The sequence below is a fragment of the Morchella importuna genome (genome assembly GCF_003444635.1).
Source record: "Morchella importuna strain M04M26 chromosome Unknown Morimp01GS021, whole genome shotgun sequence".
Classification (NCBI taxonomy): Eukaryota; Fungi; Ascomycota; class Pezizomycetes; order Pezizales; family Morchellaceae; genus Morchella; species Morchella importuna.
This window is the reverse complement of record NW_025763418.1, coordinates 286,463-299,517: the sequence shown is the minus strand read 5'-3', so window position 1 is coordinate 299,517 and position 13,055 is coordinate 286,463. Positions and strand designations below refer to the sequence as shown.

Here is a 13,055-nt window from a genome sequence, read left to right as displayed (position 1 = left end):
AGCCTCGGGGAATTTCTCTGCGGTTACCGGCTAGTGTCATTTATATTACACGTAGCTTGATGCAAAGTAGGTGACTCGATAATTATTGCGCGAAGGACTGATCATGACTGACTATGTGGCCTAGAGACACACTGTAGTAGTAAATTTGCCAACAGATGCGTTTTCTTCATTTTTTTCATTGATTCTCTCCTCCTGTTTATACACTCGGCGCATACCTACTACTTATGTACACACATATTGATCGCTACATGTCAGGTAGGATAGAGTGTGATACGGTAGTGATAGCCACATCATCCTTTTGGCCTGGGGGACGTCGACGCGTAAAACGTGGCCGGGGCTGTGATCCGATTCCCGCAAACAATGACAGCTAATAGATTTCTTTGAATGATTTCCCCCTGTGGCGCGCAATGCGCATCCTTCTGAAGTGGACTGGATCTCATATTTTCTGGGGGGAGAAACAGAGCAACGTGGAAGTCGAGATTTTGTGGCCAGGATCTTGCCAAGACCCCCCTGTGCGCAACCGGCTGGCAACTAACTACATGTACCCCGAGGTACCTCTGAGAGTAGGATCCTGAACACAACTGAGCTGAAGTTTACTTACTTGCGAATTTCAATCTGGTGCACATACATGAGCGCTACCTAGATCTTTCTAGATGGTTTGCACCTTCAAGGGGTACACTACAGGCTACATCCTATTCTCAAACTTCCGGTGTCAACAAATAATTGGACCGGAATCACAAGATACATAGATGTTTTGTTGGTCCCAACGTATTCTATCCTGTCATGCCCCAGTGCTGGTCTCACGAAGATTCCAGATGTCGGATTGTTTCCGCCTTTGGGACTAAAAACCAACAAACAGAAAAGATGGGGTTGAAACAAGAATATGGAGAGATCTCCGGGTTAATTAACGACTATGACTTTGTCCCAAATAAGCGCGCGTTGAAGTTCAATGAGGTTGTTTGCTTCTACAATTTCAGTGTGGCGCGGTTATTAACGTTAACCAAGTTTCACAAGCGCGGTCGGCGGTCGTGGAAGACACAGGAACAAGCTTTACTTGATCAAGGAAGAGAGTTGGTTTGGACCTCTTAGAAAAAAACAAATTTCTTACTGCAGCAGCTTTCAAACCCCGGATTGTGCTGAATCGCCGTCTTGGATTTTAGAAAACGGCGCGATCTCACGATTCCTATGAGTAGGCAGAAAGCTTTGTACTTTCACTTTTTGGCAAGCGCGTTACACAGACAGACGGGAAGAGAGGGGAAAAAACGCACCACCCACGTATCCGGTATCAATCGATAAGATTGATCAATGGTAAAGGCCCGCCAGTGGAAACGTCAAATAACGTCTTTCACCCAATAAGGTCTCCAGCGCTGGCCTGCATTTACGGAAAGTTGTTTCAGAGCCCCCTGACCTTTAGCTTTCGTCTTTTATAGGCGAGACATGGCTCGGGAGAGATCATTGACTGCAGTAGTCTATAAACGTGGTAGGAATGGAAGCGATGGGCTTGCATGCGTCGACGTCGAATCGGTGGAAGATGTACTTTTACTCTTGCAGGTACCGAATTTAGTGTATTCCTTTTATAGATTTAGGATTTTTTTTTCACCCTAATCTTACAGCCAGCTTATCGTGATTTTTCGGGTGCTATCTACTCTAGGCTATGGTCATTACAAGCCAGAGATATCGGTGGGGGATATTCGCCTATGAGGTGATCATTTGTATAAGTTTTTCAAAGAGGACTACATACCTCCGTACCTACATGTACCAACACCCACAGTGCCCCCTTGAGCTTAGAGATGTACTCACGATTGCTGACCGGAATGCATATGTACTAGAGCATATGTATTGATGTTACAAGTTGGTGCGCGGAGCACAGCCTCTCGTGAGGCTCTGGGATAAGGCTTCACTTAATTGAGTTCGCCACGCGCATCGAGTTACTCAAGATGAATTATTCCACAATTTGTTGCCCATCCCGCTGGTAATTTGCGTAGGTAGCTTGGTAATATTGGGCCCCCGTTCTCGAGTGGAGAGACCTCGTTTGGAGTGGGCGGCTCCGTTTTCGCGCGCGTGCTGTAACACTACCACCTTACCTGGGCTCGTTTATTTGGGTACTGCCAAAAATTAAACTCATTTGGGACTACGCCACACCCGGCACCAATCCCACTGTGGGGTAGGCACCCATACGTACACCAAGCAGTAAATGTCTGACACGATTTACTGCACATCCGTGTCGCAGGATGCTTTGGTAGCGAATAGAATCTACTTCCACTCTTGCCAGGGTATTAACATCCAACTATCGATGCATGCGGCACTGCGAGCAGCAGGTTTAAAAAGCGCTTCTTTTCCACTCGACACCCATAAACGAAATCTCTCTGAGAGCTTCTTTGATACGTCCTTCCTTTCTTTTTCTTTTTCTTTCTCTCTCCCGGGTTTGTTGTCCCCACCCTTTCTCTCTATTCCGCTGCAGTATGGATATCCTTCGATGAATGGTTTCTACTGCATGAGTACTGGTAGTGTGCCTTAGCTGACATATTTTCTTAGGCTGTGCCCTCTATTTACATTTTTGCCATTTGCATTTTGTTTACATTGCTTTTTCTTTCTTTTTTTCTTTCTCGGCCTTCCAACCAGCTTTTCAGCACCTCCGGCGCGGACGTTGTTCGCGTTACATTCATATACCCTTCACTTCCTAGAATCGATCTATAAAGCGACTTCATCTCCCCGATCCTACAGCCTTTTTCTACCATACATACATACACTCACTACAATCCAAACATCTATCAAACATCACACACCCTAGCGGTTCATCATCAAACAAAACAGAACACTACTTCAAAGCCTTATTTCCTCAAACAAAAAACTAAGCACACTTAACCCACTCTAATTACAAATATCCCAATATGTGTTTCTTTCGATTCTTCAAGTCTTCCAAGTCCACCTGCATGGTCGATTACTCCGTCCCCGCACGCATCGTCATTACAATCGATGAGAAGCATCACGCAATTGACTCCCAGCGCCGTGCATCCGTTTCTCGGCCGCGATCATACAGACGAGCCCAGCGCCGGAATACGATGGCCTCGGGTGGACCGGAGAGAGCCTCGTATGTGTCTTCGAGAGGAGCTGCCTACCATAGATGCAATGAAAAGTTCTTCTATGGACGGGATAGCAGTGAGCCGCTATTGAAGTCAGATCTGGATTCAGATGTGTCCTCGACAAAGTCAGCAAAGTCAGATACGAGCATGACCTGTGGTACTGTGGTTGTCATGTATTAGGGGGTTAATAATGTGGGAGTTGCTGGGACTGGAGTTTTAGAGTTTGATTTTGGGTTTTGGGGTTTTGGATACATTCATACACCTGGCGTGTAGTCTTATTCTGGTTTGATACTGTCACTCGTTTACGTTTTTTCATTCCTTTAGTTTCTAGCCGCAGGAACATGAGGAAAGGTTGGGGTCTGGATTTTATTTCTTCCCTACTAAGGTATTTAGAAAGGAGCGATTTTTTAATTTTGTGGTACTCTTTTCTTCTTGTGTACTCAACGATACCCTCTATTGATACCCAGACTACCTTACGAATTTATGAGTTTATGATGCATTGGCGGATGGATAGCGGGTGTTTTGTTATTATTGGTTTTTTTTATTTTTATTTTTATTTTTATTTTTATTTTATCCCCCCTTTGCATCTGCATTTGAATTTTGGAGCGCTTGATAGTTAGTTAGCTTATCACTTGATATAATCTGAGAGTTTTCTGATGACAACCTTATTCAAAACCGATCATTGCCACGTCCATGATTGCCTTGATACTTATCGATGTGATCATGATCGGCCGGCCCGTCTAATGCTCGATGCAGTAGAAAATCCAAGTAAACTTGTTAGCCAATAAACCACTGACTTGTCATTTGTAAACCTGAACGACACTTCTGCAAACAAAAACCGGATTCAACGAAACGAATGATCAGTGGTCGAGCTGTCAATGATCTGCAAGCAGATAATAAATGATGTAGTTGGTGTTTGTTACCACAAATAGCTCACTGCGGGCCTCGGCGCCACACCGGAAGTTTCCGGGCCGGGGGGGGGTGCCAAATTAAATTTCAGGTCATAAACTATCACTCGGCCACGTAATTGGGCTTTTTTATTCGAAAAGGAACTAGAAAAAACAACTAGTACGGCTAAGTCCGGCCCAGGGATCTAGACGTCACTTCATCAGGTATTGATGAGCACGCTAGCAACGTCAAAATAACCTTTGGAAGACACCACGAGGAGAGCGCAGATCCCTACCTCCCCACATGTGCCAGGGACATATTCGAATCATGAGACATTCGATCAACATTAGAGTGCTATTACATCAATGGAATCATCATCATCATCCTTCTCTCCCCCGAGAAACATGAGCATCCATAATAGCCCAGGAGCCTGTTTCGTACGAGTTTTACTTTCGGGAACAGCAGCCATGCGGAGAAAGCAGAATATACTGCAACGCTCATCCTATTCACAATACAACGGTCATTCGGTTTGAATAACAGCTTCTATGCGGAATTTAATCACTCACGAAAGAGCACGTCTATCCGATTTCAGCATGTGATAGTCAAAACCAACTTCGGGGTTTGTGTTACAAGACTGAGGAGTGGATTGAAGATCTTGAGGAGTGATTTCATGACTTCACCGATATTCTAGTTTCATCTAGAGTGGTGTATCCGTGCGGGGGAAGGGGTGGGGGTGTAAGGCCAACTGATAATGGTTTTCTTGATCACCGGCGAGCTATGCTAGGGAATGAAGAGACTGAAAGTTGGCCCTAAAATTGTAATGAGACTCAATCGACAGCGGTCTCATGCATGGGGAAAGTAATGAACTTTCAAGAGGGGAACTAGTTGAAACATCAGAGATACGTCCTATTCATCGGTAAGCGAAAATGACGCAAATCAGGTATTTGTGTAGGTATACATACTGATTTACTGAAAATCTAGGCTCTAGCCCAAAATTAAATGATTCTCAGGTACCGGAAGCAATTAGGGCAATCGACCAATTCATGAAAGCAATATATATGGGGGATTGGGACATAATGATAGAGGAGGCACTCTATGATCGCATGCAGCTTGATGATAATATTAAGACATACTCATATTGATTGATACCCGCTCGACCGGTGAGTGGGGAAGAATATAAACCAACTGATGGGATGAACATTTCGGCCAGGCCAGAGGACGCTTATTGTTCCGATATTGCCCTAATGAGAGCAGTACGTAAAGCACGCCGGAGAACTGCTTCCGGTGCGTTATCAAATAAGTACTCGCAGGAAAGGGAGCATGTTGCCAGGCTAGGTGCGGGATCGAGATAAACCCGTGCCGCCGTTGAGGGATTGAGGAGAGTGAGGTTGTGATCAGATCTCTCGAGATGATACTCTGACTCTGATTCGTCTGAACTCTTATCGGTACTTAGGGCTGCACTGCGGCTCCCCGCGGTCGGCTCATGTATCCCTTTTCTCCCTGGCGATCCTGGGAGATGATACGGTGCAGCTGGCCCACGACAACAGCGAAAGCTTATTCTCGCATTTCCGAAACCATTTGTTTCACTTCGGGTTTTTGCTGTGACACTACAAGTACGGCCTTATTTTGGGCTCTTTTTTCCCGAAAAGATTCCGGATGCTTGTTATGGCTGGTGGGTGGTATCTTGTGTTACCATGGAAGCATGGTAGCCCCCATTGGGCTTGATATGCCTGATTGAAGGGGCGACACTATGTACTGCAACTACTCATACGGGGGAACATTGATAATATCGATGCGATGTGCGGAAGCAGTCATTGCTTTCTAGCATTTCCCGTCATTGACAGATGGGCTTACCGATATGCTCTGATTTGCTTTGCTTACATGCACAGTAACAATCCGTGGTCTTGTGTAAGTACGGCGATTTCGTTAATGGAAAATGTTCAATTTATCTTTTAAGTGATAACATGCGAGGAAAGGTATAGACACCTGTCAACAAGTTACAGTTAACTTAGTAACTACACCCACAAACGTATCTGCCGAGGCTGTGTGCGAAGTTGTGCGAGTTCCCAGACACTCGTGCCATCGTGGCCGTGGAACCTATAGCAGACGAACGATACTGGATATCGGAAGGTTGCATGAAAAGGTCGCCGACGCATATCAGTAATTTACATTTATTCTAACCGAAAAAAAACCCTGAATAAATCACCGATCGATGCTGTGAAGTTGGTTACAAACTTGATCGCGGGAAGGGGGAGGAATCAAAGAGGTGAAACACTCCGAGGAGATATATTTGGGCGGCGACGGCGACAACAATATATTGTTGTACAGGACTAGATATATACCGAATGTAATTCCCGGTAGTTTCCTATTTATTCAAAGGCGAATATCTATTGCGTATGTATGTATGTATGTATGTATGTACTGGAACCCCCCACCCCTACCCCCTCCTCGAAGAAAAATCATAGACGTGTTCATGGTGAGAGCTTGATGGGCTGACTGGCTCAATCAATCAGCAAGAGGGATACGGCCCACATACAGAACCTACCCAAATACCATCTAATAAGAGGGCCGAATGTATTAGATTCAAGGCTGCAGCATAAATCGAAGGAAACATGTTAAAGTCGTGCTCCCTTGGCCCGCTGTGATCTGCGAATGGAAGCAGAAAGGCCGCAAAACCAAGCGAAATTATATCTGAAACATATCAGAGAGATTTCTTATTCACCATCATCTCCTCCTGCGACTATCGCAAGGATAAAGGTAGTATCACAAGCCCTAGTGCGTGTGGGGGGGGTCAGGTCAATGGGTTAGTAGCGACAGGTGGCGCCATTACCAGTCCTATACATGAGTAGCTATCAGCAGCTCGATTCTGTAAAGGAAATGGGGTTAATGATTCAGATGCACAGTGAGCTGTTGCTAGCCGGATGATGGGGTACTGGGGGCTGAGACAGACGTCGTATGTCAGCTGATCGAGTGATAGTTTATGGTTTTAATTGGACGCAACATGGCTCCGGACCAAATATATCTTGCACAACCCAGGTACCTGGGTAGAGTATGTTACTATGGTGAGATTGTGGGTAATTTGTTCCTGGCATCACCTTGGAAAAGTACGATTGGGCCTAGTTATGGGCCCACATGTTTAGTTGGATAGAGACTTTATTTATGCTGAACATAACTGGAGAAAGCGCATCAGATCCCTCTACACAAACTAATTAAATGGTGGTAAAATTAAATCCATGCACTCATGATACAAAATTCATCTTTTTGTGTAACTGACAGGTTACACCTTCTCAGGATGTGAGTAGGAGCTGGTAACTCTTTCAACCGCGCCCTTCTCCTCAAGTGCGCCAAGAACTTGCCTAGCGTACTCTGGGGCAGCATCTCCACCAACACGGGCCTCTTCGCCATCAAAGTATTTAGCAATCTCCTCAAGCGGTGTGTAACGGGTTTCGACAAAAAGCTATTAGAAAATTAGCAACGTTTATTGCAATAGATTGGTCAAGAAAACTTACAAAGTAGACGACAGTGAGTTCGACAGCCAGCCAGCAACAGTATGCAATGTAGTACTTCCAGCTGATCGCGGTGAGGGCTACAGGGTTGACATAGTTATTGAAAAACAGTGCCAAGTTAACGAATAAGAACATGACTGCCATTCCTCTAGCACGAATCTCATATGGAACTAAGTAATTAAGTTAGTCTTTCATCTCAATACTGGCTAATGATCGACGTGACTTACGAATTTCGACCGTGTACCCAATCAACAACCCAGACCAAGCCATATTATAACAAGTATAATAGATAAAAATCATGGCCACAACTGCGCTCCCTGCAGCACTACTCTTCTGCTCAACTGCAAACTTAGAGGCGATGGTCCAGGCAACAAATGTAATCATCATCCCAAAGGTTGACCCCAAAAACAGAGGCCTACGACCTGCCTTATCTACAGCGAACGCCATAGACCCAGCAACAATCATATTCCAGATCATCAAGATACCATTAATTAAGTTCTGTGTCTCACTATCCTCGATGCCCACCTGTTCTAAAATATCACCGATATAGTACGAGACCAGCGAGTTACCAGACAGTTGCGAGAACAGTCCAGCGCAGATACAAATTGTCATCCTATGACGGTTTCCCTTGGTCGACCACAGTTCAGAGATACCACGCTTCGCAAACTCGGACTCGAGAGCAATGGTCTCCTTGATCTCGGTGAACTCGAACTTGACGAGCTCGTCGTTGCGATCACCGTTTGCATGGCAGCGAGCGAGGATCTCCAGGGCTTCATCATGGCGGTCTCGTGAAATGAGCCAACGTGGGGATTCGGGAACGGCCCAGATGCAGGTCAACATTACGGCGGCGGGGGCGGCTTGGAGAATGCTGGGAATACGCCAGGACCAGGTGTTGTCGATACGGAAAGTACCATAGGTGGTCCAGGCAGCGATAATCTGATAGAGTTAGATATTGGAAATTAATCAAGATGGGGATTAGTATGAGATTGGGAAACCTACAGAACCAAGATACCAGGTAGTGTTGTAGAGAGATGTGATACGAGCACGGTGCTGCATATGAGCAAGCTCAGTTACCAAAAGAGGAGCAGCACCATGTGCAAGTGAAATTCCAAAACCGATCTATAAGCACAAATGTTTAATTATCACGTATGATATATTAGAATAGGCAAACAAGGGAGAGGCCTACCAAAAACCTGGAGAAAATAAACATCCCTAACGCCACACTCGCAGTTTGAAGCGCCACACCGACAAACATTATCAACACACCAATGATAATGGCAACTCTCCTGCCTCTCCAGTCCGCTAGCCATGGTGAGATGGGAATCGCACACATCGAACCCACAGACATGATCGCGTTGAGAAGTCCTCTCATAGCTGGGCTTGGTTCGAAGTCTATTGATCCCATTTCAATTAGTATAAATTAGTAGCCAACTAGCTAACCAAGCAGCCAATGATAGAGCTAGCAGAACATACACTCCTTCCAATTAACAACAGTCTGCAATCCGTTCATCATGCTCCCATCGAAACCATTGGTAGCAGAGACCAGAATAACAGTAGCAAGCAACGCGTAAAGTTTACGTAGACCAGGGTCCTTGTACCAAGTCACCAGCGGGAAAGACTGGCCCCCGAGAACATTGGAGGTGGGTGCAATTGCGCCGCCAGCTCCCATCTTGAAAATTGAAAGATAGATTGACTAGGATGAGGGAAAGTGGAGAAATAAGCTTTGGAGCCTCTCTGTGTCTGATCAAGTGATGGGGGTAGAAGGCCATTAAATACTATTTTAAACTCCCATCAGGCGCATCTATAAAGCATGGATCCTGGAACTATGTTTCTCGATGTATGCCTTACCCTGGACTTTCAATCATATCATGCAGAATTCGAGCTCTTTCCCGGCTGAAGTCACGATGTGATGGGGATCCGTGGCAAATTTTCCGGCTCACATATTGTTAGTCGGTGGTCTCACCCTCATCATTTCCCTGCTTTGGAATATTTTAAAAGGTCATGCCCACTAATTCTCCGCTACTCGGGCCTCTTATTTTCTTGTGCCTTCATTGCCGATATTCGGCTACAGTGGCGGAATACAGGGTGGGTCTGTCTCTGGTATGATACTTGCAGTGACCGGTCGATATCAGCTAGTATACAGCCCGGAGACACAACACCAAGTAATCTTGCCGCAAGTTCGACGGCCGCCCTGCAGTTTGCATCAATACAAGAATATTGTAGGTATACATACCTAACCACTCTTCCACATATATTAACTGCTCACAAGACAACAGTTTATCTATCAACCCGGCCAAAACCTTTCGCTATCTCACCTACGTCCTTGTACAGAATTCGTATCAGTCAACGTTGAGTTAAATTTGCATGCACCCCACAAGTTTACTAGATGTTCTTAAATCACATCGGCACCAAATTAAACACCCCACAACTCCACAAAATCTGATTTCGGCTGAGCTAGGCGAGGTTAACTCTAACCCCACAGTTCAGCTTCCCTTTCCCCGCTTTATCCACGGGGTTTCAATTCCATGCTATCTACTCCGAAAGTACTCTCCCCATTCACATATTTAGTGTTCCAGACGTTGCATTTGCCCCTTGCAGTAAGGAACCTTAGGCGGCTCTATTTATCCAAGTTTCGGCTAAGTTCTCGTGGTACTCTACCGAAGAGGCAGAATGAGAGTGTCTGAGGTGATGGCTTCTTTTTTTTTCTTTACGGAAACAAGGGTTGTAGATACGTTCTCATAACGTTCATGGTAATTGCACAATACTAGGAAGTTTAACCGGCCTGCAGGGAGTTTAAAATGGGTGGGTGGTAAGTGGATCCCACATATCATATACGTAGGGCACAGATGTCTCGATAAGTTAAACTCCTTCTTGTAAAAGTATCTAACTACTGTAGTAATGACTAGCGTTTCTATGTGATAGCTGATCATGAACTAAACCCCCTAGGCCTTCACTTGTATGTATTCTTGTCGGTGTAATGTCTATTTGCACCACACAAGCATGGAAAAAGTGAACTCCCCCAGTAGCCCGGCCCGTAATCCACTGTGAGCTCCTCATACATTGCAATATTCTTACGTGAGACATACACAGCATACGTCTTCCCTCGATATTCGTGATGGTCAATACTGCAGTTCGAAAACTCGTAGCACGCGTGATTGACGAACCTTGTCCAATTTCCTAAGATAGCGTATGCCCATTAGTATTTTTCGGAGAATAAACGCCTGCAAAAAAACCTTATCCACCCCAATCGACCCAGCGGGGGTTCCTAGCTACCTTTCCTGTTGGATGTGACATAGTAATTGGCCTGGTTGGGACGATTCTTGCTACCAATGTGACCTCTGAGCATATAACTATCCGGTGTATACAAGGCCTGTCCTGCACCTACAATCTCGCCAATATATTCTCCAATACACTGTTTTGCCTGAATGTTCTGTATGCATGCCCATGTTAATCAATTGTTGTTTATGCGATCACCTTAATTAATTTGGTTACGCCTCGGTGGCACCAATATCTAAATGACGTGAGCTGCTTACCTGTAAAGCCCGGACACCAAATCCTCTCGTACCAACATCAACGATCTCTACCAAACAGGGCGCCCACACATGTGACGGACAATCACAAATCGCCTGTCCACAAACTACACAGCGCTTTGCATTCTCCTCTTTTACCAAATCTCTTGGGTCTGGGCCGGGCGCGCCTTTAAGACCCGTCCGAATTATAGCCTTCTCGATGACCTCATAGGTTACTATCTTCTCCGCTTTCATAACTTTATCGTTTTCAATCGTAAAGCCCCATAAGTGATGATGTCCGTTATATTCCACCATTTCTTCATCCTCCGTAAACCGTTTCATATCAATCCCCCCCAATCCCCGCCTCAAGACGTCGCGCCATGCAGGGCAGTAGAACGAACCGAGAACCTCAATACTCAACCGTGCATCGTCGGCGTAGTTGAGCCACTCAACCCATTTCTGCTCCTCTGCTTTCAAGGCGTACTCCCTGAACCTGTTTGAGAACGCAAGGACAGTGAGATAACGCCATCCAAATGTATGAGCAATTTCATGGTACCGCTGCCATTGCACGACGAGGTCAGCGGCCACCTGATGAGGACTGGGGCCCAGACAACTGAAGAGGAGAGATATTATAGGGTCTGCGACATTCGAGGTAAATTGAGGATCTATGTGGTCTTGTTGATATGATATCCAGCGTGCAGCCCCTGGTTGTGTCAATGATTTATCCGTCACAATATAGGTTTGGTACCTGCAGCGACCAAAGGAGAGTGTATAGCCAACTTACGAATTACCATAATTGCCTGCCCATTGACCGTCCTAGTGATGGTACCAAGCAAGCTGTTTGTCATTGTATCCATTTTCGAACCTGGCCTAAGATATTCCTTGTCCACCAACTCCGACATCTTTGCCTTATATGAAACCGCCGCAGCAGCGGCCTCCTGGTCGTAAGTCTTCGCTGGTAATTTCAAATTATCGTGTAGATTCTTGTATATATCCTCCATGACTTTCAAATACTCCAGCGGCGTCTCATTCGTCCTTCTCATGATGCGTTTCGGCATGCGTGTTCTTTTTTTCTCCGCCCCGTCTGGACCAAGTTTGTCTATGAGCTTACTCGATGTGCCGTTTGCCGCCATTTTTGATCTTTGATATTTTTTTAGTACAAAGGCCCAACGAAGGTAGGCCACTTCTTTATACATTGTTGTCGAGGCATCAACCCTAACCCTGGATTGTCGCCTTTGTTCTATGCCTTTGTTTAGATGTGCACTGTATGGATGATGTGCATCGTTTGAAGATTATTCAATTGGCTTGTGTCCGATGCGTTTAGTCAATTAGTCTCATGGTGTGTGCGCTTTACAGGACACGGTGTAAGCAAGAGTCGGACAGGCACCACTTTTGGCTTTGATTATCAAAGATAAGCAATCTGTCATGCACCATCTTAAACTATTTGGCCATGAGCGCCACGAGGTTATCTAGTTTCAGAAATATTTATCGATTTTTCGCGCTGGAATCAATCTCTAACAACTTTTTGATACGGATATAGGGGTGCTTCGGCGCTGGTGGGTAATAACGGGACATATCCACTTGTGAGATTACTCACAACGCAACTATGGCTAATAAGTTCTCTTTGACACCCTCAGGAGTAACAGATTCCCGCCATCAGGATTTGTATATAGATCTAGAGCATTGTGAGGGTGAACAAATGATGTTTAGCTCAAATTATCTAGATTCCAGCCATCGTACAGCTAACTTAGGTTCGGTCATATCAGCATGCCCACGCCCATCCACCCAGAGGACGAAAACAACAAGGAGGAAGAATCTCAAGCTCCAAGGTACAAAGGTACTGATACAAAAATGATTTCGCCCGGGCTCGAACCGGGGACCACAAGTGGAACTATTGTTAGACTTGTGTGATAACCAACTACACCACGAAACCACTGATTTTGGGGCTTGTTGATTACACCTCGGCGGGCAATACAGGCGGGAAATGTTGCCAAGAATCATCGGACCTGGTGAAAGAAAATTTGCGTCTTGGCACCAGCTAAAAAACCATGGGAGGTCCAAGTAATTGA

General features: G+C 45.4%; 3 protein-coding genes across 3 annotated transcripts; 1 reads left to right on the top strand and 2 right to left on the bottom strand.

Annotated features, from left to right (window-relative positions):
* Positions 1-2,891: 2,891 nt before the first annotated feature.
* LAJ45_06924 (uncharacterized protein) lies at positions 2,892-3,263 on the top strand (the record flags this gene model as incomplete). The annotated part of the gene is made up of 1 exon (XM_046116485.1): positions 2,892-3,263. The coding sequence occupies one exon, from the start codon at positions 2,892-2,894 to the stop codon at positions 3,261-3,263; it is 372 nt and encodes a 123-aa protein (XP_045970254.1).
* Positions 3,264-7,248: 3,985 nt separating this feature from the next.
* LAJ45_06923 (uncharacterized protein) lies at positions 7,249-9,146 on the bottom strand (the record flags this gene model as incomplete). The annotated part of the gene is made up of 6 exons (XM_046116484.1): positions 7,249-7,428; positions 7,481-7,647; positions 7,705-8,413; positions 8,477-8,596; positions 8,664-8,869; positions 8,951-9,146. 6 exons carry the CDS (start codon positions 9,144-9,146, stop codon positions 7,249-7,251), a joined length of 1,578 nt encoding a protein of 525 aa, XP_045970253.1.
* Positions 9,147-10,965: 1,819 nt separating this feature from the next.
* On the bottom strand, positions 10,966-12,119 carry LAJ45_06922 (uncharacterized protein; the record flags this gene model as incomplete). The annotated part of the gene is made up of 2 exons (XM_046116483.1): positions 10,966-11,690; positions 11,771-12,119. The coding sequence occupies 2 exons, from the start codon at positions 12,117-12,119 to the stop codon at positions 10,966-10,968; spliced, it is 1,074 nt and encodes a 357-aa protein (XP_045970252.1).
* Between the last annotated feature and the right edge of the window lie 936 nt (positions 12,120-13,055).